The sequence below is a fragment of the Aulostomus chinensis genome, chromosome 19, assembly GCF_037954235.1.
Source record: "Aulostomus chinensis isolate RoL2024-O1b breed Wild chromosome 19, RoL_Achi_v1.0, whole genome shotgun sequence".
Lineage (NCBI taxonomy): Eukaryota > Metazoa > Chordata > Actinopteri > Syngnathiformes > Aulostomidae > Aulostomus > Aulostomus chinensis.
In genome coordinates this window covers 10,929,321-10,957,047 of record NC_141338.1, presented here as the reverse complement: position 1 = coordinate 10,957,047, position 27,727 = coordinate 10,929,321, and the positions used below count along the sequence as shown (strand labels likewise).

Genomic DNA, 27,727 nt, shown 5'->3' with positions numbered 1-27,727 from the left:
CAGATCTGCAGAGTTTTATTTAATTAATAAGGCATTAAAATGACACTAAAGCAAAAGTGTTGGATGCACTGAATTGATTTGACCTCGGTAAAAATGACGAGGTCGGGGGGGGGGTACAGTTTTAACTTATTTTCAAACAGCAGTAAACTGGAGCTAAATCTCTCTCCTTTATGTCAACTAATCCCCCAGAACTATCCTCCTCTTCCGCCCGGTCTCACTTATCTGAAGTGTGTCCCGAAGGCCGGCCTGGCTCCAGTTCCTCTCCCCGGAGGAGGCCGGCCTGAGCTAATCGTCTCTGAGCGAGAGCGAGAGGAGCATGTCTGTAGTTCCTGCCAGTTTATCAGCACAGCGGCCTGGCCTGTCCTGCCTGATAGATGGGATGGAAAAGCTTCGAGCGGAGCCAGAACACAATGGGCTAAAGACAGGAAGTCATTTAAAACAATGCCTCAATGACAAAGCCGCTGACCTTTAAATCTGAATTATTTGTTATCCGCAATGAGGTCATCAATCTAACATTGCTGCTTTATTGTCAACAGTGTATCTAAAGCAATTATTCATGACATGCTGCTTGTTTTCTAATAGACGTGGGTGTGTTACTGTCTGATCTAAAAGACAATATTGCCACTTTAGGACAAGAGAAGCAGAATAAGAGCAGACAGGACCATTCAATACCTTTGTGATACTTGAGCAGTAATATCATGGCTTTATCTTCAAGAAGGCATGTATTTTTCATACACAAATGTAATAACAGTAGAAGGCCTGCGCAATTTCATTTCACATGTGTATTTTAACGCATTCAAATTGCTTCAGCCTCCGGCGTCATCCATCTGGGCTTCCAAAGTTAACAAAATTATCCCCTCCAATTTATTTATGGAGGAACCGGTCAAGTGTGTTTCAGCCAACGATCGACTTACATCAGATTATAAACCCCAAGACCCTCAAGAGAAAGGCTGGCTCTACCCTTAGAAATCCCTTTGCAATAAAACCTGGAAATCACAACTAGTTTATATAATTCATCAATATAATATAGGCGTCCTCTCAGGTTGCCTGTCTGGGAAATAATATGCAATAACACAAACTATATTCCGGGTCTAAAAAAATTTCATTTACTTGACAATCCTTATTAAGAAGAGAGGCAAAAAGGGTGAGGATTGGAATTAGGGTGGTACATTGCAAATGTAGTTATTTCCACAACATACTTCATGGAGAGTGCTCACATGTTCATATATAATAATAATAATTGCACTTTTATAATAATAGAGACGGTTTTGTCATCACAACTCAGAAGACATAAATAAATATTACAGAACCAGTGCAGACACACGAGGAACTACTCAGTCCTACATTCTCACACCATCAGTAACCAGAATATAGCCCTACGATGAAGATAATAAGACAGCCTACTAGTCGACATGGCACTCTGTTAAACACCGCGGTAGAATATTGCCACAACGTGCCAGAGAACAACTAAACAGAAGAGAAATTTCCACGTAGCCTCTGAAAAATGTTACCAGAAAAGGAAAAAAAACAACAACAACAACAACAAAAAAACAACCAAAAGGCCACATTTTGTCTGGCCTGAATGACACAGTGTTAGTTTTTAGAGGCGGGGTTCTCAAGCTTTAGAACCATCTGGATCCCCCCCAAGTTGACTCTCAATGGACCCCCGTTTGAAGAGGCTTTGCTCAGAAGGGGTCCTGAGATCTTGAGATATTTTGGTGGAAGTTCAAACTCCATTCACAAGCATTTAAACACAAGAAACGGGATCCAGTGTCACTGATCTGATTCAATAAATAGAAATAAATAAGTACGACGACTCGCCAACTGTCGGATGATTAAGATCTCCAGTTCCTTCGTGATTTCCATCCAGTTTTTTGGAAATGTTTTCTTTGAGGTTGTCTATTTAATTATTTACATCAATTACTAAATAAAATTAAAAATAATTTGGGGTTGGTTTTTTTTTGGCTGTTTTGGTCATCGAAAAAAAAAAAGGTACATTTTCCTTCAAGCAAATACATTTCGGGGAAAGAAAGAAATTTTCTTAAGAAAAAAGTATTCAATTTAATTAAAAAAAAACAACAACCCAACAACTCTGAAAATAAGGACCTCAAATGACAACGATGTTTCTAATAATTCTATGTTTCTATTAATATAGTCACATTAGAAGATCTGATCAGCTGTGGAAACTTTCTTGAGTTTAAGAGTATTTAAATAAACTAATTTTCTCAAGAACCTCTGGAAGACTCTCAAGTACCTAGGGGGGGTACTCAGACCCCAGTTTGAGAACCCCTGGTTTAGTGTCACAGCAGTCTGAAGACACTGTGCTGAGCATGACAAGAATAAAATCTACTTAAACTTGAAACAACTGAATAACACTCAAGTGGCAGCCTTTCGTATGACAGCATAACAGAAAAATAGATTCACTTTTCTATGCAAATGAAGAGATTTGCATCATGATGCAGAAGCTCTGAGACATGAGTCAATAACAAACAGGCAAAATAAACAACAACAAAGCAGCAGCAAACCAAAATTAAGCGAACGATAAAGGAATGTTCCCTCTTGTACTAGCAAGTACTTCTACTGGAGATCCTTCCCAGATTCAAGTAATTGTATTAGAAGGGTGCCGAAGATGAACGATAGAGGATTCACCTGTAAAATATACGTACTGATATGTAACATGATTGGGTGCTCAGCGACAGTAATTAACGAAGAACAGCAGGCATATTTGATGGCTGATGAGGATATAAAAATAAAAAGTCCATGAGATAAACCTGTATCTTAAGTCGTGATTATCATTTACTTTTTCCGGCTGAAGCCTTCGACACACACGGGACATGCACAAAATAAAAAAGGCATGTCTCATTATCCGTCCAAACCGACACGTGGTCTATAAAAAGGACGTGTTGTGGGTCTCTATCTGTAGACGGGGAGCTGGAGGTGGTTTTGCTGGTGGTGCTCCAGTAGTTGAGGCATCCCCATGGCTTCGTATCCACGGCCCAGCATGCGCTCTTTGATGCAGGGAGGGTGGATCTCACTGATGAGGCACTCCAGAGACTGCAGGCTGCTGCTAAGTACTGCAGCGTGGCACAGGCTGGAACTCGGCAGCCCGCAACAGAGGTTTTGGTCATATGCCTGGGGATGAGCGAGAGGAGGATGAGCGAGAGGAGGAGGGTGGAGCTGTGGCTGGTGGTGTTGATGGTGGTTTGGGTGGAGGTGAGGATGGTGGAGGCCCAGGTCTCTCTGCTTGGCTGTACCCATTGCCAGCACCTGAGAAGTATAACAGTCGCTGTTCGGGGTGGCCACGGCGTTGTCCCAGAGAGGAGCAAAGTACTGTCGAACAGAGAACTCGCCCTGCATGGCGCCGCAGTTCAGAGAGGAGCCACCGACTCGCTCCTGCCCCCCTCCCACGCTGAGGGGATGCAGCCCATATGACAGCTGTGAGGAGCACGCCAAAGCAAGGCTGGTTTCAGGAGACTGGCCGACTCCAGCGTCAGCTGCTCTGTGCCCCACGGTGTTACTCACGCGGTACATCCTCACTGCTCCCTGCTGATAGGACTGCTGCTGCTGTGGAGGCTGAATTTGATGCTTGTGCTGCCACACGGTGTAGTCTCCCTTCTCCAGGTACCCGGCTTTGGCCATATCTGCGCTCTGTGTGGGTAGCACCGCCCCGGTGAATGCCAGACTGCTCTGTGGTGGGACTCCCAGGACGAAATCTGACTCTGAATGTGCCACCGCTGCCACGGCCTGCAGCGAGGGGCTGGCTCGAGCCTCCCCCCCCAGCTGCGGGGCCTGGCTGTGAGGAACTCTGCTCATCTGCCTCATCAGGCTTTGAACCTCTGCCAGCTCAGACTGAGGGGCCAGGCTCTGATCTCCGGAGGCCATCCCAGCACTAGAACAAAGTGTCTCAATGGGTACATCAGGGGGCTTACATGAGCTTATATGATAGGCTTTGTGCCCGTGCCTGACTGTGTATCCATTATTCAGGGGATTATTATACGGTGCCACAGAGCTCTGACTGTTTGCATGTTTAGTCCTCCTGCCCTCCGAGTTTTTCACCACACCCTTGACCACCACTGATGCCTTGACGATGGCCAGTAAGCCCTGGTAGCCTCCTGAGAAGGGGTGTGAGTAGGGGCTGTAGCGCTGGCCTGTGGTGTCCAGGCCATTCACTGTTTTGTTCAGCTGTTTGTGTTGTGGCACCCGCACGTCAGATGGAAAGATTTTGATGGACAGCGGGCTGTTAGCGGTCTTCTTAGCAAAAGCATCCAACTCTGCAGGAGAGGGGTACCGAGAAATCATGGAGGCTGGCTCGCCTGAGAAGAAAGCAGGAAAAAAACAAGGGTTTAGCTGACAAAATCAACGTTTTATGTTGTTTTTGTCCAGTCGGTGAAACCTGTTTTGGGGAATAATGGAAGACATCAACACGTCTTATGAATTAATTTTCAAGAGGGGAACCCCTCCAGCACTGCTTCGTGACATTAATTCAGATTCAGTTCCATTGAGAATTAGTTTATCTTGGGAAATCAAGAGCAGTGAAAACAGAAGAGAGGGGCGGAACTTATTTTACTGTAAAAACGCCGCTGAAATTCACTTGATGACATTTAGCTAAACCGCCGCAGAAGGAGCAAAGGGGACACAGACTGATGAAAAATAAAATAAATACGAAAAAAAACCTCTAATGGCATAGATCAGCCATGCCTAACAGCCCATTTTAAATTCTGATGCCTTTAATCACAACTCTGATCAAACACATGAGAATTAGATCAAGTGTTTTCCTTTGTATTAAATGAATGTGAGCCTACGGCAAAGCAGTAAAAATAATCCACTCACATTCAATTTGTAAAGCAACTAAGCAGAGAAATTAAATAATAGTGAGTTTTTAAGCCTGTAATATCAGGACAGTAAATATATATGATATACACATACACATACAGTATATATACACACAAACATATACATATATACACACATATGTACATATACATATGTGTGTATATATGTATATATAGCTATGAAAATAATGAATATCTGAACAGTGGTGCAGTGGTTAGCCCTGTCGCCTCAGAGCAAGAAGGTTCCGGGTTTGAAGCCGGGCTTGAGCAAGGGGTCTTTCCATGTGCAAGTTAGGTTGATCGGATACTGTAATTTGACCATGAATGGTTGTCTGTCTATATGTGTTGGCCCTGTGATGGACTGGCAACCCGTCCAGGGTGAACCCTAACTCTCGCCCAAAGGCTGCTGGGATAGGCTCCAGCCCCCCACCCCCAACAGGATAAGCGTAGAAAATGGCTGGATGAATATCTGATTATAATCACTTCCCCTGGTGACTGTGTTCAAGTATATATAAGATACTGAGCCATAATTGCTCCTGTTGGCCCTGCGACGGACTGGCTATCAGTCCAGGGTGAACCCCGCCTCTCAACCAATGTCAGCTGGGACAGGCTCTAGCCCCCCCCCCCCCCCCCCCCCCCGCAAACTTTAACGGATAGGCGGTACAGAAAATGGATGGATTGATGATTATATTTTTTTAAACAAAGAAATTGAAATTGATAAGAATTATATAAGAATCTAGCCTAAATGCTAATTTCTTCCCTTTTTGCTTGTCAATAGACCCTTTTCACAGCGGCCATTTTGACATGTTATACGAACATGGGAGGAAATGATCAACTCCATAAGGGTCTTGTTGTATTAAATGTGTCACAGCACAATAACTGACCTTCAACATCTTCTAATGACCACATAAATGTAGAAATACAACAAACAAAAAAACCTCTTCCAGCACGATGATCTTAATTCTGTTGCTAGCTTGTTGTTAGCAGCTTGTGTAGCATCACTCAATCTTTCTTTTGCATTCTGTGCAGTGTTTTCACACAACTCACTCAGCACTTTCCTGTTATTACTTACATTATGGTACATCCCCGATTACATTGAAAACTCTAATCTCCAAGCTGTTTTTGTTGTTGTTGTTTTTGGTTACTTTCACGTCATCTTTGAAAACACTTCACTTCATATTAGCATTTGCTAGCTGCTAGCTGGACCAATAAGCTTGGTAAGCCCCTATTGGTTTCCTGGCTTTGGATAACATACGAACATTTGCTAATGATTTCATATCACATATGTAGACCTAAGATGTTTTTTTAAACCTGACCTCAGGTAGACTAGCACAAACAGCAATAACATGTTAAAATGTCCCAAAAAGGTCCTACTGTTTTGCAATATTTTTAGCTTCTTGCCTCTGATGCCCTACCCCTTCTACGTACTTTTAAGGATGTAATACCAAGTCTCGTCACTTTCGGCTGTTTCTCAATTGCTTTGTGATAATTTAAGCATCTACCTTTTATCATTTCATTCCATTTTGAGCTTTTATGGGGTCAGAAGAGATTCTACTGTAAAAGAACAGAGCCCAAACTGAGAAAGTAAAGTTACAGCAGATGGAAAAAATAAAGAGCAACCATCAAGAACCCTGCTGATTGAATTGTGTGTGGTGAAAGCTGACAGGACAAACTAAGAATGGATTTAAAGACCATTATTCAGGCAATTTCATGGCTGCTTAACGTCTCGCAACAAAGGGAAGGTTGAGAAGGTGCCGCGTTTCAAACAATAAATCAGCTAGTAGAAATTACCGCCACCTTTCAGAGAGACACCTTTATGGAATTTGTGACATCCAAAAGAGAGCACGGTGAAATTAACCTCAATCATATCATTGGAAATCATCAAGCACAAAGCTGTAATCTGCAATAACAAGAGGAGGGGTGTGTGTGTGTGTAAAAACAAAACACTTCATTTCATTTTCAATAACAAAACCAATTCCAGCTATGCAGGGGAGAGCTCACTTGTTGTTCCCATTTGAAATTGATTTGGGAGTTCATTTCATTTCGGGCCTACAGTGAGCCTCCGACTGTGAAAATGATTCAATCTACAAGATCCATCTCATGAAAGGAATAAATTGGGTGTTTAAAATGGAGGAAAAGAGGTAACGGAGGAGTGTTCAATCTATCCAGCGATCTCCTTATGGGGGGACCAGCAACCACAGTGCCCGGGAGCATGTATGAGCTCTACAGAGAAATACAAAAAGCAAGAAAAACCAAACAAAACGACTTATTATGCATCACGGTAGAGAAAACAATAGCGTCTGGGATGAGGAAGACGCCTTAATACTGTAAAAACATCAATATGTGAGCCCACCCATAATCCTCCTGGATAAAGAGGCCAAAGCATAGAGAAGCAACTCTGGATAATGTTGCTTGATAACTGACAACAGATAATTTAGCAGAAATAAATACAGTCAAATGTCAGTGGCACTTGTCTTGTTGTTCCACAAACACTCAGAATGCTAACGCACCTTCACAGGGTGTCTGATATTGTTAGCTGAGACACTGCATCCCTGTCAGAGCCGTGGGGACACAACACAGCTGCACTCCCCACTGTGGCTGCCTTAATGTGCCGCTATGGAAACCTCATTAGCAAATAGGCCTTCTCCACTTTGCACTGACACATTTATCAACCCAGGACCACAACTGTGTGACATGCATAAGAAAGGGATCATTTTATCCTGACAGGCGCTCACCTATGGGGTGATATGAAGGTAAAACTGACATCCGAAACGACATGACCGGCATTAAAATGGCTCTAAATGACAGGCAGAGGTAATAGTTCCAGTCTTGACGGCTTTAGTAGCAATCCGTGGCGTTAAATGGCAGCAAACTGAGCACAGCACGTCATGTTTACCTCTCAGCGGTGGCTCTCTCATAGCATGTGGCAGCAATAATAAAAGTATATCTTTAAGTCGTTCCTCACAGTATTCACTCGCTTCACGACGCACAAGTCAAATGGCAACTAAAATGTGTGGATCATTAACGTCAGTCGGGCACAGCGAGAGCTGAAGTTTCACACTGAAAAGTGCCAAGAAGGGAAGATCCTACAGCGCAGAGGCTGCTGTGTCACTCAAACATTTGGGCTTGGATTCTGATAATGAACAATGACAGCATTGATTATCACCCCAACGACCCGAGGAGATTATATGAAATTTCCAAAACCAAGAAACGTTCAAACTGTGCCCATTCACTGATGTGCTTTTTTTGCTGCGCAGCGGTCCATTTAAACAATTGATTTAGAGAAACATAAATAAAACACTGAGCAACAACACTGCTGTACATTTTTAACTCAAGAAAGAACTTTGAGCTACGGGTGGTGCCTCTAGGAGAAAGGTTAGCAGGGTTGAGATGAATGCAGACCTCTTTTCTAGTACACAGTCAGCACATACGCAAGAAAAATGTGTTCTGTATCACTGTGGATTCTACATTTGCGGGAAAAGCAATTATTCTTATTTTCGACTGCAAAAATGTTGCGGAAATTACTTCACGTTCAAAAATATTAGTAATTTGTGAACATTTCTCTTGAAAACCAAGCGGTCAGACTCATGATGCCATTTTTTAATTATATGGCAGTATTGTAGATAATCACAGTGACTTTTTTCACTGAAGCACAACAGTTCACCCCCGTTTGAAATGACGTCGCTCGTCACTCACTCTTATTCCTGATCTGAATTCATCTCGATTGTTTCTGCCATTTCTTAAGTCATTGTGACATTTTTTGCACATTTTCTAATCACATTTTCTATTAGATAAATTTCTTTGATTTCTTTCTGAAAGATGACCGTAAAATCACAAGAAATTATTGGAAAATTAGCAAGATGAAATGATAAGAAATTAACTAAAGATTATCAGTAAATTTGGGGCAAAATATGTTTCAAATATGATAAAAATCAAATGTCTATTAAAGTTATATTTTTATGCGGAGTCATATTACTCTCAGCTCGCCTTCATTTCCCTGTTGACACACTACAAGACCCCGATGGTTCCTTGGGGATCCCTGGAGCCCGATTTTGAGAACCTCTGCTAAAGATAAACAAAAAAAAAAAAAAGAGCCTGAAAATAACATTGCAGCTTATCTTGGTTGGTCCAAACATGGGAGTTGAGTTGTGTCACAAGATAAATAACAAGATAGCAGGGAGAAAAAAAAAAATCTGCAAAACAAAATGAACAACATTCAGCGGGACAAACAAAGATAAGAAATGACAACAAATGTGAGGAAGCTCGCGAGGCAGCAGGGACGTGGCAGCTCGGCGTTCTCAGGTAGAGAGATAATTAACAGTCTGACTTGATCACCTTGAACCTGACGGAGAGCAGCGGCAGAAATAAAAGCAGCACAGAAAACTGCATCAGCCATTTCTATGCCACCGGTTACCTTGACTGAGAGCATCGTGCAGACAAATTCAACTCCTTTGACCTGTTGTATGTGTGTTTATATTTATTTATGTGTATATATACATATGAATGTGTGTATATATGTATAAATATGTCTATATGGTCTTTCATAGTCAAACTTCCAGCCCCCCAGACAAACCCAGTCCATGCTTTATGCCTCTTTTAAAAGGCTAATCTTTTCCCCGTGGTCACACTTGAAGCTACCCCCCCCCCCCCCCCATACCTCATTGTTTTGGAGCAGTTAGAGTTAATCACTAATTTATGGGCAAAACAAGCCCCAGAGGCACGCTTGATACTGGGACTTGGACAAGCTCATTGCATTTCCAAATCTGTGGCTTCCAGCTGATACCCAGAGGACTAACACGCGGAAACCATTAAACTGACCATGATTCTCACATGAGATTAAAAAAAAAAATTCCACGTTAATATTCATGCATATTGGCTGAACTGCTAGGGAAAAAAAAATCCCAAAGGTCTTTTGTTCTATTATGGCTGAATACTTTTTTGGGAGAAAGCATGTTTGCAGTCCCGAGTAGAACGTGGCGCCAGTCGGCTACTTACAGAACAGCAAGCATAAATACACCAAACAGTCCTGATATTTAAAGTAACAACCAAATACGCAGCACAGCACACATGTCACATTTAAAAACCTACGTTTCCGTTACCATGACAACCGCCCCTATGCACCCAGTTGGCCCAATAAGCCCAGTCATTAGAACCGTGTAATTAATTGGTCCTGCCTTCAGTCATCTGTTATACACAAGCTACTACGACTGCTGGTTCAAAGGAGTAATGACACTCCAACTAGCAGCTGCTGGCTCCTCCCTCTCAGTTCAGGGCCACAAACCGATAATTAGGCCCAGCTTTTGATTTGTTTTGCAATACTTCAGTCATTACCTTTATCGTTTATTTCACAACCTCCAAACACATTCTGTCAACACAGCTACAGTAACTGACTTTCTCCTCTTGCACGATGACTACGGTGGTAAAAGTCCCAATCATTGTCACTCAAACTTGAAGTCGTCTTAAAAATCTCAAGGCTGAATTATTTGTGCAATAAGTGCACGTGTATAAAAAAAAAGTAAGGCAAGACAACAATAATCAATCAATCAGACTTGATCAACAGAGAGGCTTCTTTCACAACTAGGACATGAAAAAGAATGAAGAACTGTAATATCATATTGCGATACCATAGCGTACCTACATGCTAGCAGAATCCTGAGAGTCCTGTGATTGAAGTACTCACTCTTAAAACCTAAGAAGCTGATTTATATTGAAGTTTAAGTAATAACGGAATAGAATATCATCGTGTCAATATATACTTCTCTAAAGAGGCATTAATATCAATCTCCTGTGTGGCTAGAAAGAAGGCTCCTGATTAATGGCTCCCTGTGGTTTACTCAACCTAGAAATCAAGGGGACCATTAGAGAAGGTGAGGTGGAAAAAGCAGACACTAGTGCATATATGCTCTTAAATTTCACCCACACTAACCTCCTTATTTATGATGGCCTTCCATAAACACACTATAATACAAATATAACTCGTTTGTCCCATTTTCACATGCTTCCTTCTTTCCATCTCGGTAATCTCTACAGGAAGGGGTGCTCACAGAGTGACCTCAGGGTTGAACACTTAGTTATGTGTGCTGGAAGAGGCTCTGGCGAACACTCCTTTGCACCAGTGTCACTCCTCATTTGTTTCTGTGCCGCTTGGCCCAGCTTGGGCAAAGTTTCCCCTCTCAAAGCCGTCCCGAGCACAGGCCAGCAGCATGGGAAAAAAAAAGCACTTTCAGCCCAAGCTTTCAAGCTGAGATAACTGCGAGGAGCACAGCTCTCATCCACTCTCAACGCATAATTCTTAACACTCGTTTCACAGAAATCATTCACATGGTGGCAGAGAGCTTTCATGTCCACTGCCTTCCATTTATTGACAGCTAAAAATGGAAATGGCTTTCAAAAGCGCAGCAGAAACTAAAGACTGTCCCTATTTAACTCGATCCAACAACGACTCATTTAACTGAAGAGGCCTGGGCCACACAGAGCGAGCTCCCATCAGCAGTCTATTCGCTCCGGTTGTGCTTGAAATGTCAGGCTGGAGCTGGAGGGGGCTGCACTGTGCACAGTTGCTGTAAAATGCGAGGGGAAGAAAAAGCCCTGCAGGTAAACAGGATGAGAAACCCACCCGTGGTTCTGCCGGAGGCAAACCAGGCCCTTCTGTTCAAGCATTTAGCAGACAAATGCTCCACTGATTCCCAATTAATATTTAATAACAAAAAATACATGGAGACATTTCACTCAGTGGGGAGGAGGGGTGAGAGCGATGGAGCTGAATAGGGAAGGAATTTCCAGCTATTTAAATTTCTCCCCTGTTCGCCGAGTTGCACCTGTTACTTGAGACGTTTTATGGCTCTTAAGTTAGGTGACCTCGGCAAACTGCAACCTGAGGAGGAGGCTAATTATCTAGAATATGTGCAAACATCTGTGAGCGAGGAGGAAGTCGCCAAAGTGAAATTTGCTTTCGTTACTTCTAAACATAGAAGATTTTATACACACACACACACACACACACACACACACACACACACACACACACACACACAAATACATCTATGATGCATGAACAAAGAGATTGTGTATGAGGATAAGGACAGATGCAAATGAACAGATAAGAACGTCCTGACCACTGCCCTTCACACACTAAAGGTACAAATACCACCAGATAAGAGCATGCAGAAAGATCTTTGTGATACTGAGCTGACAAAAATTTGAATGTGCACAATTTTACTTGCCAACATTTGCATGCTCTCTCTTTCCAATTAGACAACAGTCCACGCACTGTATATGGCAATGCGAGTCTGACATTCAGAATATAGTAATACAGTCCCACTGAATGTTCAATATCGATTCAAACCATATGCATAAAACCAATATAAAACATTTGTATTGATAAAGCAATCAATAAAGTGAAATCCAAGTAGAATATCTGCGTTTCTGCTACTTAGATGGCCCCGAAGGAAGGAGCAGCATCTAACCTACATAAAAGAAAGTGGCTCAAAACCATGAACCAAATCTGAAAGCATTTAATCATTCAATTGTAATCTAGTTTAAAGAATAGCCACCCAACCTTCCATGCAGTATAATCAGTCAAACAACACAAAAACAGAGTGGTAATTCCCCCAAATCATTAGTAACCCTGTACAGGAGTTGATTAACTCTCAGAGTCCACTTTGACCTTCATGTGGGAGCCAACTGATTAGTAGCCCAATTATAAAGAATCATCATCAGGAGACCCATTATTCTAATTCAAGGAGCTCCATGGCAGCTGAAATTGCAACACAGGCTAAAAGCACGCATGATCGAAATGAGCACAAAGATTAATAATAAATCCGTGAATAAATCAGTGTAAAATCAAAGAGTATTGAAGCCCAACAGATGAAACTCCTTTTTTTTTTTGACAACGTCCACTTCTCTCCGGTGCGCTGATATCATTTGTGACACAACAGGAAGAAACAAACAGAAAAGCTACTCCTCGTCTACTGTCAACAGGGTCAGGATCAGTCCTTTGTTAGCAGGTTTAAAACGATCATTAATTCATTGTACTGTCAAGCCAGAAGAGAGCTTCTTCCCTTTGCAGCATGTGTCAAGTAGCCTAAACTCACATTTATGGGTGCAGGGTTGCAGCGCTGGCACCGACAGCAGTAATGGCGGTGGTGGAGGTGGTGGTGGAGCATCGAGGCTTTTGGGTGTGCAGGTCACACGCTGAGATGAGAAGTTCTGCCGTCTTGGAATACAGGCCAGCATGGTAGTTCACTAGGGCTGCACAGAGCCTGGGTAGACCTGCTGGAGTAAAACAGGAAGGTGGCATATTACTCTCCATCCAACATGTGATAAAAACTCATTGGAAAAGAATGGACTGGTTTTGTTCTTCTGTTCTTTTTTTTTTTGTGATTCCTAAGGCCTCACTACTCCAGGAATTATTGGAATGTAGACTAAGCAGATACCAGCTATTACAAACATAGTAAACTTGAAAGCACTCATATGCAAACCCTTTTGTTGGAGTTCAACCCCTAATTAAAGTTGCCATCAAGAATATTGGGATTTCACACGTAGAAGCAGACTAGCGCAGAACCCTTGACAATGTTATCACTTCCTGCTTCCACTAGATGGCGCTATAGAACACATCCTATCTATAATGTTGCTGTACATCACATGAAGACAACAGCAAAAAATTAAAATGTAACGTAAATGTTTGCCCCACTGGGCTTACCTCCTGCTACCACTCGGTGGCACTATGCCTTAAAGACAGGAGTGTTGTTTAAGGAAAATTCAGTTTTCACAGAAACACATCAAGTTCTTAAGGCGCTTCTGACCAAATAAGAGGTGATCTGGTCGACCCGCTAAGAGTTCATCAAAGTGTAAAGAAAACAAACCATTTTCCTGTGTAATGGCTTTTTCCTCTGCCTAAATTACACCCTTCCACCAAGTTTGGTGAAGTCAGCCACATTGTTTTTGTATAATCCTGCTGACAGACTGGCAGCACTGAAATCATGACCTCCTTGGTGGAGGTAATAAATTCAAACTCTTGCATCAAACATTACTTCTGCTGCGAAATCTGCAGGCTAGTAAAGGACACTCAACCCCCACAGGAGTGTCTCATCTTTCAAAAGCATCTCTTCTACATTACTCTAAAACACTTGGGTCTTTTTACCGTATTAAAATTCAGGAGTTCCACTTTGAACTGCCAAGAGGGGGAATTTACTAAAGTAATATCACTTAATAGCAACTCGGCAGCCTCCTCCTGCTTAGTTATAATGACGGCTTTTTCATGTTATCAACCTTGTTCTGTCGGGTGCAATCATGCAGTCCGTTTACAAGGCCTCCTGTAGCCTCAGGCTGTGTGTTTCATTTGTAACTAAGCCCCAGACCTGGCTTTCTCGTTCCATAAATGGGGTCATATTGATCAGTGGAGAAACCCCAAATCACCTCACTCCCTGTAATAGCTTGTGCTGTTTGCAGAGTAAAGTATCGTCAGAGGGAATGAGAAGCTGGAAAAGACGGCAGCAGTGATGATGGAAGCAATCGTTCTGACAGCTGAAGGAATATTTCATTGACATTCTCTTTGATTATCTGAAAGAGTCAGCAAATTTGAATGCTAGCGCTGCAAAACTAAAAGCCTGGGGCTATCACATTACTGCATGTGAATCAGGTATCTTTCCACAGACGAATGCAATCTACGCAAATATCACCAACTTATAGGCCATTAATAGTTAATTAGTTTAATCTTTACAAGTAACAAACAGACGTATTTCCATCGCCCATCAAGGCTAATTCAAGCCTGCTGCAGCATGCAGGTGTCACATTGCCTTTACTTTTCTTTATACATTTAATGACCTTTTGTTTTTTTGGGCTTTTTTTTCTGCTTTCATTTCTCCCTCAGGGGTCCAGAGAGCAGCTGAAGCCAGGCAACCATAAAACACACTGTTCAGTGATTAGCTGCAGAGACGTGATTACGTTCACCTCAAAAGTAAGAGGAGCTGTAGCGTCTCTCATTTTACTCAGGTGGCTACAAAAAAAAAAAAAACCCCAACAACTCGCTCCCCTCCTCCACTCCACATCTGTTCCATGGTGACAAGCCCACTTCAGTCTGCTCAGTGTCTCGTCTGAGCTCACACATCTGAAGAGCTGAAAGACTCCATTTTGAAATTTCACAACAATCCTTCCATTACCACACATTAGCGAAGGAGGAGATGGAGAGAACGCAGAGATAGAGAGACGGTGTCTCGTGGGAAATCCCTTCAGTGAAAATGAGACGTGAATTGAAGCAGCTTCCAATAATTTGCACCTGCAAGAAAATTATGTCAAGGAGGGTATTTTAATGTGAAGACAGGCTCCCAAAATAAAGTTAAAAATAGGAATCTAAAAAGAAGTGCAATCAAGTTATGTTTTTTTTTTTAACTCATCATAAACAATACTTAAAGGGAAACTTTGTTTTTTCACAATCTGGGCCGTATTTTTCTAACTTTTTTGACGAAGTGAGAGATAAAAAATTGTGATTATATTCAGATTTCTCCTTTACAGAGCAAAGGCAGAGCTACCTGCAGCCCCAAAGTAAGCTAGAATGTAATCCTTTGGGGCAACTGGCTATCGTCAAATTACACCCACTTAAAGTGCCACCCCACCAAGATGCTCTAATTGTTATTATGGTCCAACAACATAATGGAGCTCATTTTAGTTTTAATTTTAATTTTAATAACAATCACAGCGCCCTAAATTCCATTTCTTGCATTCAATGACGAGCATTACAGCCGCCTACTTTGCCAGCATGGAGACTTCCATTTTCAGTGACGTCGTGTTATTTTATCTGTGGCCCTCCTGACTTGACTTTCAGGCTGTCAGGTAAAAAAAGATGACGAGAAAATGGGCAAAGACCAAAAAACAATAACTTTACAAAAAAGGACCATGGGGAAAAAAATAGCTATCATAAATTGTGACAAAAATGCAGTCTGCAACTGCAAACAAAATTCAACAATGTTGAAAATGACAGTAAATAGAACAGCTCTAATCAACCCTCCCAAATGAGGGCAAGAGTCCCTCCTTATCTGTCATTAACATAATGGTCACTGCTGCTCCCCCTCCATCAGTGTTTCAATCAGCAGCTAATCTGCCTCGGTGTAAGACATTATGGTAGAGGTTACAGACCAGGCGTCTGGCTCTCACATTCCCTGCAAAGCCTCAGCTATGGCTGGCATTTCCAATGTCTCGAGGATTTCTTTCCTGACATGCATAAAAGGCAAAAAAAAAAAAAAAAAAAGGGAGCACCAAGTTTAAGGTGCGTGGATTTCTAATCCTCCGCCATTCTCCAGCGACATCCATGCAGCTGATAAGCAGTACAATGAGGTCCACGGAGGGCTTGCTAGGAAGATAACAACTGTGTGTGTGTTGCAGTCCATCTACTGTCCCCTATGGTTTTCCGATAAGGATGTTTTGGCAGGCGTTTTATATTTCAAGCCAATTCCCCGTCAATGACAAGACACGAAAGGCAAGTGTCTTCTGGCGGATCAGGAGGTGGCACTTTGTGAGGCGATAACAAGGTCGAGCATTAAGCGCTGTGATGGGAGACTTTTAATAGCTGCTGTAGTTAAACAGGGAGATAATCTGATGCCTTAAAGACAGAAATATTCACTGAGTCAACTGTGCTATTAAAGAGGCCCCTTCTGTGTTTTTGCCCATAATAGGAAACCTGCTTTAAGCTCCTGATAATCTAATCACATTTTTCAAGATAACAAAGCTGATTATTGGGGGGATAGACTAAAATGTGTCACACCTTGCTTTTATCTGGTTTGTCTGTACAAAATGGCTGCACAAGGCTATCCTTCAAGGTGGGGAGATAGCTATAAATTATACAGGAACTTGGACTGAACACCTGTTTGACCTTCTGGAGTCATATGACCTCGAGCAGCATCAAGGGTCAGGGCGAAGATAGAAGCTAATTGCACTGTGAACCTCCCTCTCACCCAACATGAAATGAACAGGAAAAAACACTGGCTACACACGCACGCACGCACACACACACACACACGCATGCACGCACGCACGCACGCACACACACACACACACACCTCCCCACTCTGCCCCTCTTAGCAGTTCTGAGAATCCTCAGTTAATAATTAGATGATAATGAAAAAGGTTTAAGATGAGCCCCCTTTTCACTCTCTGGGTGGATTAGCATGAGAGTGCTATGCTAATGTTTTTCCCTCCTTCTACTCTACAGCGAAGTAAAAGAGAACATATGCAAAAGCACAACTGGTTAATTTAGGTAGAAGTAAATGATGAACAAAGGCCGGAGCAGTATTCCTTTATTAATGTACGAACAACCAGATCACTGTGTAATGAACTGTATTCAGAGACGTGCAGAAATGAGGACTAAATAAACTGTTATCATTGTTAAAAAATTTGGTTCCCTCGTCTAAATGTCAGCCCATTTTATTTTGAGGAGTTTTAGATGAAATGCCTGAAATAAGGGTTAACATTTTGTTCTACAGCATGGAATATCGCCGCACATATCACGCGGGAATTTTGACGATTACATTTCATAAAAACGGAGATTGCGAACAAGTGGTTAAATGAGACTAAAGAGGCTGTCACAGACGTGAAACATCATCACATCGAAGACAGAGACAGGGCAAAGCTGGCTGTGGTGACGCTGAAGTCATGCGTGTTATGTTATCTCACAAACCTCTGCCAAAGATCTTAATTTTGGTAATAATCCAACCTCCAGGGTAAAGACCCCATTAGCTTTGAATTGAGAAAACCCATGGTGATGCTACCTTCCATGTTGTCAACCCTGCGGCACTTTTTTATGTTTCCTAAATGGCCTTCAAGGTAAGAACTGCAAGATCCGATCTTAGTAGAGGACACCAGACAAGTATTTTGACAGAATCAGATAGACAGCAGTGCAGCTGCAGCTGGCCCATGCGTCTCTATCCATACACCCTTGCTCCCACACAGCACCCCCTTCCCCCTCATACATTTTTAATAGAATCTATTTCTTCTGGATTAGCCGATAAGAGCTGGCCTGGTTAAATTCTATAATAGTTTGCATAATTGGTATCAGCGCACCATAGAGGAGCCCCAGATTTCTCTGTTCTCCTTTTCTGCAGAAAAAAAAAGACGTAAAAAAAATGACACAAAAGGTTCACATAGAGGATAATAAAACACCCTGGAGCAACTCTGCTACCTGCTGCAAGAACACTTGAGGCCTGAGGATAACAGTTTCCTATTCAACTTGTGCACAAGCACAAAATGCATGTGAGTGGTATACAATGGCAGGGCAATGTTAGGACAGATGTCCAGAGCATTCAGTGGGATGTAAATCATGCAGCGTGAATGGCTGGGTGTCATTATTAATGCTTCTCTCATGCAGAATTCTAAGCAGCCGCCAGATCACAGTTGTGTTACAATGAAGGTGGAAAGAAAACGCCTGAAAACACAGTTTACAACCTGTGTTTCTAATGACTATTTAAGCAACTCCGCTCCATAATGCTCCGTATAATCAAGCATATATAAATCAAAGCCATGTATGTTTTGGCGCAAACTCTTTTGTTTTACTATCACTTCTCCCTCACCTTCATTTTTTCCCCTGCGTTTCCAAAGGATGCTGTTCCATTACAGGAGAAAAGTGCCGATATGTTTCCACTCCTCTGACGTCCATTATGACATCTACATCAATCAACAGTTTATGCCCCACAGGCAGAGGTGGACCAAATGCCAAACCTCTCTACTACAGTGACTGTTCCCGTCGCAGGAATAGCCGGAGTCACAGTCGAAAAGTTGCAGCTCTTAAAAGCACAAAATTTAAGGTCGGTTGTTACAAGTCTTTCTGAGTTACAGTGAAATGAAGGAACAGTAATGTAATGTCCGTTTAATGACATGACAGCTTTTACACAAAACAAATACTAGAGAACTTAGGGAGCGCATACCTCTGCAAAGCTGAACTCTGAAAAATCCAATGTAAAATAATAAAATAGCTTGTTGTGTTTAATGGGCTAAAATAGAATAGGTTCTTTCCCGGTCCATTATATACCCCTCCATCAGTTTTTTTTGGAAAAAGAATTCTTTCAACTCAATTACCATCCACTATGGAGTTATTTGACAACAAAAAAATACATCTAAAGCAGCTGTTGAAGCATTTGAAGAAACACAGAAGCGCAGATATTTTTTTTTCAGTTTCCTGCTCTACAGTCAGACGAGCAAGCTTGTGACTACATTTCCCTATCCAACTATTTACTAAGACCGTAAGCTGTAGTACCATCATAAAGTTTCATCACCCTCTCTTTGAATGAGGACAAATTCGATCCGACACATTTCTGCGACCATCTTTAATATAAACTTTCCCATCAATATATAAACATTGGCCTCAGCTGACAGTGGCTTTGTTTGTGCTGTATATGGGTGGAGCCCTAAATAAGACAATCTGGACTTTTTTTTTTAAATTTGTCCCACTCGTGATTTTTTTTCTGCATTTCTACGCAAAAATCCTGTTAATGGAATACAGGAGGAGACAGTTTGCCCTCCTTTTTTTTTGTGAATGATGGGGGGGGGAGGGGTTGTTGTTTTGTTTTGTTTTGTTTTGTTTTTTGGAGAAGTGGAATTGTGATGCTCTGTATAAATTTAGCCATCGATCCAAAGCGGCATAATTAAGTCTCGTCTTTGTCCATGGTTGGAAGCCTTGGACTGACCGGAAAATCTGCACTTGCACACAGACGGTGCCAAGGTAAAAGCAACACACTGCATGGGGTAAAGTCTTATCTTATCCTTATCCCAGTATGCACGCTGTCAAAGGACTGTGGGTGTGCTGCCCAGCCTTTGGAAAACTTTGACTTCAAAAGATAACAGATGGTGAAGAGAGTGAGCTGAATGTTTTGTAGCAAGATAAGATCTGTTTTTTTTTTAACTTTATGATATTTCTTTCATCTTGCTATCTGTCATCTCAAGCAGGGGTGGAGCTATTTCCATTCTCATCTTCAGGGGTTGTTAAAAACCACAGAAGAAGACAAAACTGAGAACACTGAATTATTCTAATCCCTTCACCCTCATGCCCCCCCCCCCCCCCCGTCCTGTGGGAGCTCGTTGCAATGTTAAGGGTCACCAATCTCTTCAAGTAAACATAAAACTCATTAGAAACTGTGGAGAAAATGCTCCCTGTATGGCTCTTATGTGGAGATAAACTAATGATAAGCTCCCTACTGACATCAAAAATGGGTCTTTGATCTCTGGACCAACTAGCAATGTCATCATCTCACTCCATTTAGGCCAAATGATGACGCATCCATTGCACGTTGACAGACTTCATCATTAATCTGAAGTAATGGCTGAGCACCATCATGTAGACAAAATAAAGATCAGTCAAGTAAAGTACTAAATAACCTTGGCAGGCCCGCCCCCTCCCCAGTGACCTCGGGGGCTCAGTCCTTAACCTTCCACCCTTAACCCTTCTCTCACAACTCCTCCATCTTGTTAGAATGAAAAGACCAATTAGACAGATTTCAGAAGATGGCAGGCTGCCTGTAATTACACATGACATCTCTCAGCAGATAAAAAGGTGATTACGAAGGGCGCACGGGAAAAAGTGCAAGGCAACTAAGCAGTGGACATCTCCCTGCTTGACAGGCAAAAACGTTAGGACAGTAAAGGTTTTCTGACAAATTTCGCATCATCCTCTCTGTAACAAAAAAAAAAAAAAATGCGGAAAGACAATCAGTCTAGTAGGCACTGGCCCGGGTAGTAATCACAGAAAAAGGTCATTCTCATGGTGAGCCATTTCCTTCGTTCAGCAGCCTAAGAGATTGAGCGAGCCGGGGGAAACTTCACAATAAATCAGAGCTCAGTTTCACTCCTAAGAAAGCAAAAGGGAAGAAGGCAGACACATGACAAATCCCTTCTCCTCGCAGGGTTGGGATCTGGGGTGCGATGCCAGATCAGAGGGAAACCCCACAGGACACCTGCACACCGACGCCTCACACTTCCATGCATAAGTGGCACAAGCCCATCCAGACAATGCAAATTTAAAGGCAAATTACATGTAGAGATGCATCAATGGAGATGTGACTTAAACTGCTTTTGAAGCCTGAATTACAGTACATTTTCTGACTGTTTAAGCTATTCTAACATTTACCTTTACCTATTTAGCCATGATAACCACATATACTGCCAATAAACCACAAGGAATTGATTTTTTCTGAATGTGCCAACAGTCATTCCGACAACATTGTCACAATACTGACAGATGCATTTGTTTTTCAGTATGCAGCTGATTCTCATATTCCATCTCTAAAAATAAACAAGGAAGTCTTTAACCGAAGAGAGAAAGTTTAGGAAAAGCAAGATTATGGATTGAATATGAAGTCAATCTACTTTATGATAGAAAAAGGGGAATATTGTTAAACATTTGTATTTTGACGTTTGGCTAAATCCCTGGAGCTCACAATATGATACATATCAAGATACTGTAGATAGAGACACAGCACATACAGTATAATTTGATACAAAAAATACAGTCATCACTTTAGACAGTTCGAACTAATTGCTTTGGAAATCATTTAAACAGAATTCATTACTGTATAGGTTTGCTGAATTTCCCTCTGGGATCAATAAAGTATCTATCTATCTATCTATCTATCTATCTATCTATCTATCTATCTACCTACCTACCTATCCTTTTAATAACCTCATGATTCAACATTTGACATAATCCCATAGACTCCAGGGATTAGTATCGGTATCCGCAGATGTGCATCAGATGGGGGCTTCAATCGTGACAAAGAATAAAAATCACACATATTCCTCTGAATAAAACTTGAAAGGAAAGTTCTTTTTTCCTTTTTTTTTGGGGGGGGGGGGTTATGAACCATGAACCAGAGATTTAGAGAGAAAAAAAAATCCTGTGTTGGGAAGCAGTGACACCCCATCCCTCTGGGTAATAAAGGACAGACAGGAAAGCAGTCAGGCTAGAATTTCACACCTGGCCAATAATCTCTAGGCCCTTCTGCTGCAGCTAACCTTCAACCTCGTCTTCCACCGGTGCAGTGAGGTGCGATGATCCCACCTCCGGCTTCCACACAATGGACGTGGAAAAACCTTCAGCAGCAGCCGCGGCGGCAGCGGCAGCTCGGAATGACCGATAATATACTTCAAAGCACTTCCGTATCCACTGAGCTGCCGCTGACACGTTAGGAGCCTTTCACTGCACACAAAGCCATCATCCATCTCACACATGTAGCCGGATTGTACAGACTCACAGCGGAGCAGTTAAGAAACTATGCAAATGTCTTTAACTCACATTATGAGAGAAAGAACAGGCCTGGTTTCTCTTCTATTAACACATGTCAGGGATTAGCGGCAGGAAATGAATCCTATAACAATAACACAGCTGATTGGGCCCTTATAAATAAACATTAGTAGGCTCCTCTTCATTACTGGGCAGCGACCTGAAAATCAATGAAGGGCGAATCCTAATGTTATCAAGCATCTGTGCAACATTTTCTCTACCTATTATTACATCCACGCAGCAATTTTTCTTATTTTCGCTTCACGAATAAATGGAGAGAAAGAAGAAACATGTCTTACAGAGTTTATCATAAGGTTTGTTTATCTTTGGTCCTCCACGGCTGATAGGCTGCTCTCCAGCTCGGAAGGCGGATTTCCTCTGCGATCTCGCCGCTGATTTCGCGATGATCACCGGGAAGCTCTGAGGGAATATCCATAGATGAGGCTGGTCGCGTCAGCTCTACTTCCGCCACATACTCCTCTGCAAGATTATTCTAACGTTTCTGTTTCTCCGTGTTGCATCTCAGCAACCGAGATACCCGTGTGTGTGTGTGTGCGTGTGTGTGTGTCACTGATGTCGGAATGGAAATGAGACCTCTGCGCTGCTGAAACCGGCTCCTGGCCAATCAATCACGACTATATTTGAATATTCCCACGGACCAGCCAATCAGATGTTAGAGGGGGCGGGGTCGTCGCTGTGACGCCAGACCCGTCAAATTAAGCACGTTGCTGTTTCGCGGAAAAAATTAAAGGAGACGAGCAACCGACATAAAATCTAAACTGCGGAGCAAGTTTGTGTTTATTATTGATTCCCGTCGGCGAGGAAGGCAACACAGCAGTCTTACTAATGCGTTTCTAGAGGCACCGGCTGTTTATTCAAGCTTTAACTGAGAGCTGGACTGGTGTGGTGTGGTCTTCAGACACTATCAATAATAACGAATAAAAGTTATGAATTTAAATTAATGTGAGCAAATAATGTTGTTTTAAATCAGTTTAGAGAGTTTAGCTATTAGCGATGAATAACTGAGTACAGTTCTGCTTTTTCTTGTTTGTTTGGCTTGTAACACATTTTTGCTGATCTATTTTTTTTGTAATTTGCATGAAACAGTGCCATACAAACACAGTTTGATTGGATTAATACCACCAAGTATGACTTGTAAAATCCAGGCATGTGTATTAAAGGCTAATGTTATTTTTAGTACCGGATCCCCAGCTGAATGATTTTGCTCAGCAGGGACCCTGATATCTGATATTTTGGCCGATGTGGCAATGAGATGCTTTTTATTCAGCATCAATTATCTGACCATCACAAAATATCAGTTATTGAACAGTTACAACTATTATTTTTAAATCAAACCTTTTTTTGTCCTCAGTAGTTTTGTTTATCATTTCGTTTATATTGTTCACATATACTGTATAGTTTGGTTTTTCTTATCTTGTTACATTTTGTAAAATCTGCATTACTAGCCTGTATTATTTGCTAATCAGCTTTTAAGTCACTTGATGTCTTTCAAAAAAAAAACCAGTGAAAACTACATTAGGATTAAACCACACACACATACGTGTGACGTAGGACAACGCATCTAAAGCTACATGATCGACAAAGAGTTGCTTCTTATTTTCTGTTGACACTAAACACTAAACTGGTTAACACAGTAGCTCCTATCCAAAGTGCTCATCTTTTATAAATATTACATTATTCGAGCTGTCTATGCCACACAACTGCACACACAAATATACTGGAATCCAGCATAAATAGTAACCCTCTCTGGTTTATAAGAGTTTTTTTCACCTCTTTCTTCCGCTTAAAAGAGTCAACCACATGAGACAAATACAGTTTTAACTGACTACAGAGACAACATGGTGATATTTGATTAGGAAAAACCATTCAACCGATAGCAAACACTAAAAACTTGACTGGGAAACCTGTTTCTGCCTCTCTTCGAGGTTTGCCATTTGCACAGGGGCACACAGGAAAGAGCTCCAGAGGGTCACCAAAATGGCTGAGAAGGTCAATGGGTGCCCTCTACCCACACTGGAGGACCTTCCCAGCTCTTACTGCCTCAGGAGAGCCAACACCATCCTGAAGGACTCTTTCCACCCAGGACATTCATTGTTTGAGCCACTGCTGTCAGGCAGATGGTACAGGGCCATTCAAACAGGACAAACAGACTGAGAAACAGTTTCTTCCCAACTGTCAGAGCCATAAATGCTTCCTCCACAAAATAAGTGCAATATATGAATGCCATGCAACTGTCAGTCCCTCTTAAAATATCCCATGCCAGTACAATTTCACACAGTTTTTGCCCCACACCTCTCTACTATGTCTACTTGTATGCCTTCCCTAGACTTCATAAGTCTGCACATTGTTCGTCACTTTGTTTTTATATTGTTTTTATATTTTTATATCTTCTCCGCACTGGAAAGCCTGCACCTCGTCTTTTCGGTGTACTGGTTACCATGACATTAAAGTGAATCTGAATCCGAATCTGAATCTTTCTCTGTTAGTAATCTCTCCTGGTAAGAGCTTGTCTCAATTTCTCAATTTTTAATAGTTTTTTTTTTTTAATGGATTTATCGGAGAGAATGGGAGCATCCGTGATGTAACCAAAATCATTTTTTGTGTATGGAATACATTACAACACTGAATTTGAGTCTTTTCAGTCAGTTTTTGCTGGTTCATGCTTCACTACTCACCCAGCTAATATCTAATGGTGCTGCCAAGATGAACATGTTTAAGGGTCCAACAGCAACACAGCATGTGGTAACTGTGTCATCATGGATATATTTCCTACATATTTCCTACATGGTTCCTATGAATCATGGAAATGGAAAAAGACAAAATAACATGACATCCAGGGTCACAATAGCACACGGAACAATAGACGGTCTTTATCTATTCGTATTCCTCAGCTCTGATGGAGGCATCTGTGCACAGCTGCATAAACCCACTGCGGCTCTAGGTTTGAAAAATGAGATGCATCAAATCAACATAAAGGTTCCCTTAAGGGACCCCTTTGATCTCTAAGGATTTTTGCCCTGAGCTACTTAAGCACTCCACGGTGCAAGAGGGTAGCCATTTCCATTGGATATTTTAAAAGGGAACTTATACAAGTTTTAGAATGTACATTTTTTGAGGAAAATAAGACAGTGGAAATACCAAGAGGCAGATTTTAAGACCCGCTGGACAAAATATGAACACATAGGAGCTTGTGAGTAGAGATTTGACCATTCTATAAAAAATATCAGAAAAAAACCTGTTGCAGTTGGGTTAAATTTAGTTCAAATTATTGGCTTGCTCTGTCCATTTTTTTTGTAGACTAATCTTCTGTCCATTTCGGCTTTCTTTTTGCCACTGCGCACAAAGCTGGGGCCAGGAGATCGAGAATTCAGGCCACTCATTCAGTCACTCTGATACGATTTGTGATGAAGCACTGCGATTAGACAGTAGCTGGATTGCACTGCCCGGACCAATTTGACGCACTGTGATGTCCCCTTGGGATTTTGATTCCAATAAAAATAAAATAATTAAATTTCCAATTAACCTTAGATAAAATACCATTGGCCTTTGGTTGCCCTACTGGAGAACACTCCATTGTTAGTAACACCTGTGCGTCCTTCTTCAAATGATGCACTCACCTCTGCTCTGAAATGAACGGGTCAACATTTCAGCAATTACATTCAAGGAAGCCTCTGTGGCGGCTGGCTGTTATCATGTCATCAAACTTTGTACCAAGTATGAAGGGAGTGTTGATTTTCTTCATCTATCTCTCAACAAGAAAGCAAATAAGCATGTTATGTGTAAGACAATTTCAAGGCCGGGCGTAGTGACTTCCTGGAATGTCCTTCCCTGATTCCCTGGCAACCACAAGGTGATGACAAGGCTCAAGGTAGTCACAGTGCTCAGCCAAGTAACACTTGGCTGCCTTTAGACAGAATTTTCCCCTTCATGTCTAGCCTTTATGCTAACTAACGAGCTAGCTAAATGACTAAATGTGAGCGTGTTCTCATCAAATGAACACAAGCAAAACAAAAGAGTCCAAATGAATTTGTGTGTCATCTCGAGAGCATTTGGAATGTGCTTTCCACAAGCAAGGTGAACTTGCAGGACCTGGCACTGTCATGAAGGGGCACCGACCAAAGCCCTGGCAGCACTGCACATATCGTAGTTTGTGGGTTCTGGGTTCCTCCTTGGCCAGACACTCTACCCCCCCCCCCATACACACACACACACACACACACACACACACACACACACACACACACACACACACACACACACACACCAAGTTTGGGGGAAATGCGCTTCATATTTTCTTGCACAATCCTACTAAAAAAACAAACAAATGGGCAGATAAACGCCACCTTCTTGGGTAACAAAGTCACTTGCAGATTGAATACCAGTGACATCCAATGCTTTTGCTTTTTTTTTTTAGCTTTTAATCCTCAAGCGCGGAAATAGCCTTGAACACCCTTTTAATCTTTGAACATTTAACATAAAATGCTGAACTCAGCACTTCACAAAGTAAGAAATCTTTCCAGCGCAGACACAAAAATGAGAAACCAACATCCAAATCCATCCCATCAAAGTGAGGTGTTGTTTGCTGAGAAAGACAGTCGAGCACACAGCACGCTCTGAGACATCCTCGGCCCTGCTGTTGCTTTAAGGGAGATTATTAAATTGTTTCTTGACAGCTCCCTGAGTGTCATTTTCGTATGAATAGGCCTGCAGATGGCAAATGAGGTTACCATGCCAACTGATGTGCTTATATTGAACACTGAAGATGTACAGTAGAGGGGGAAAGCTAAAAGGATTCCATCTTTAGTACGCATTTGAGGAGCATTATGTTAACATTACACCTCTGCGGTCAGACACATGATAATGACTCTAGAAATTTGATAACTGTTCAGTGTGTATGAAGGTTATCCAGAAATACAAAAACAAAAAAAACAAAACAAAAAAAGCCAAACATCTGTGTTGGCAGAAATTACAATAGACTTAAATCACTCCCTACCTTGATTATCCTTCTTTGATCTGTTGTTTAAAAGGATGTTGTGGCATATTCTGAATTTAAAGAACCACATCAACCTTTTTGGGAAATATGATAATTTGTAATCTTCCCCAGAGGCAGATAAAAAGATAGCTACCCTTTTCTCCTCTGCGGGTGCAGTGGGGAGCTGAGACTCACAGATACCTGCTAGTTAGCTTAGCACGATAATTTGAGCAGATGAGCAGTTTAGCATATTTCCTTGGAAGAAAAAAAATCATCAAATGCACTTTCCTCCATAACAGTATTTTCTTGAAACACTTGACTTGTGAATCACATTTTTTAATGAAATAACAATTTAAAAGTAGAAGATATCGCAATGTTATAATCAGACACAAAACAAGCAAACATTCATGACCTACTCGAGGAGAGACTCCTTCTACTAAACATGGCTACTTGGAAAAAAAATTATGACAATTATTTTGTATCATTGTTACGTCTTTCTGAAAAAAACTTAGGTATTTGAACAAGAATACACAGAAAGTACAAGTTTTGGAAGCTGAACTAGCAAGATACGAACACTTTTCCATCCACTACCAGTCAATGCACTAAACTAATGCTAGGCTAAGCTAGCAGGACAGAGGAGAG

The 27,727-nt window shown here is 41.7% G+C and overlaps 1 protein-coding gene across 3 annotated transcripts; it reads right to left on the bottom strand.

Moving 5' to 3' along the window:
- Positions 1–319: 319 nt before the first annotated feature.
- On the bottom strand, positions 320–22,673 carry LOC147243993 (protein FAM222A-like). Of its 3 annotated transcripts, none has more exons than XM_086187034.1 (3): positions 22,392–22,673; positions 12,926–13,103; positions 320–4,313 (listed from the first exon to the last, which is right to left on the bottom strand). In XM_086187034.1, the coding sequence occupies exons 2-3, from the start codon at positions 13,065–13,067 to the stop codon at positions 2,914–2,916; spliced, it is 1,542 nt and encodes a 513-aa protein (XP_086043160.1). In that variant the 5' UTR covers positions 13,068–13,103; positions 22,392–22,673; the 3' UTR covers positions 320–2,913. The 3 variants fall into 3 exon arrangements, with proteins under 3 accessions (XP_086043160.1, XP_086043161.1, XP_086043159.1); XM_086187033.1 differs by having other exon boundaries at positions 321–4,313; positions 12,926–13,106; XM_086187035.1 differs by lacking the exons at positions 12,926–13,103; positions 22,392–22,673 and adding an exon at positions 5,905–6,079.
- Between the last annotated feature and the right edge of the window lie 5,054 nt (positions 22,674–27,727).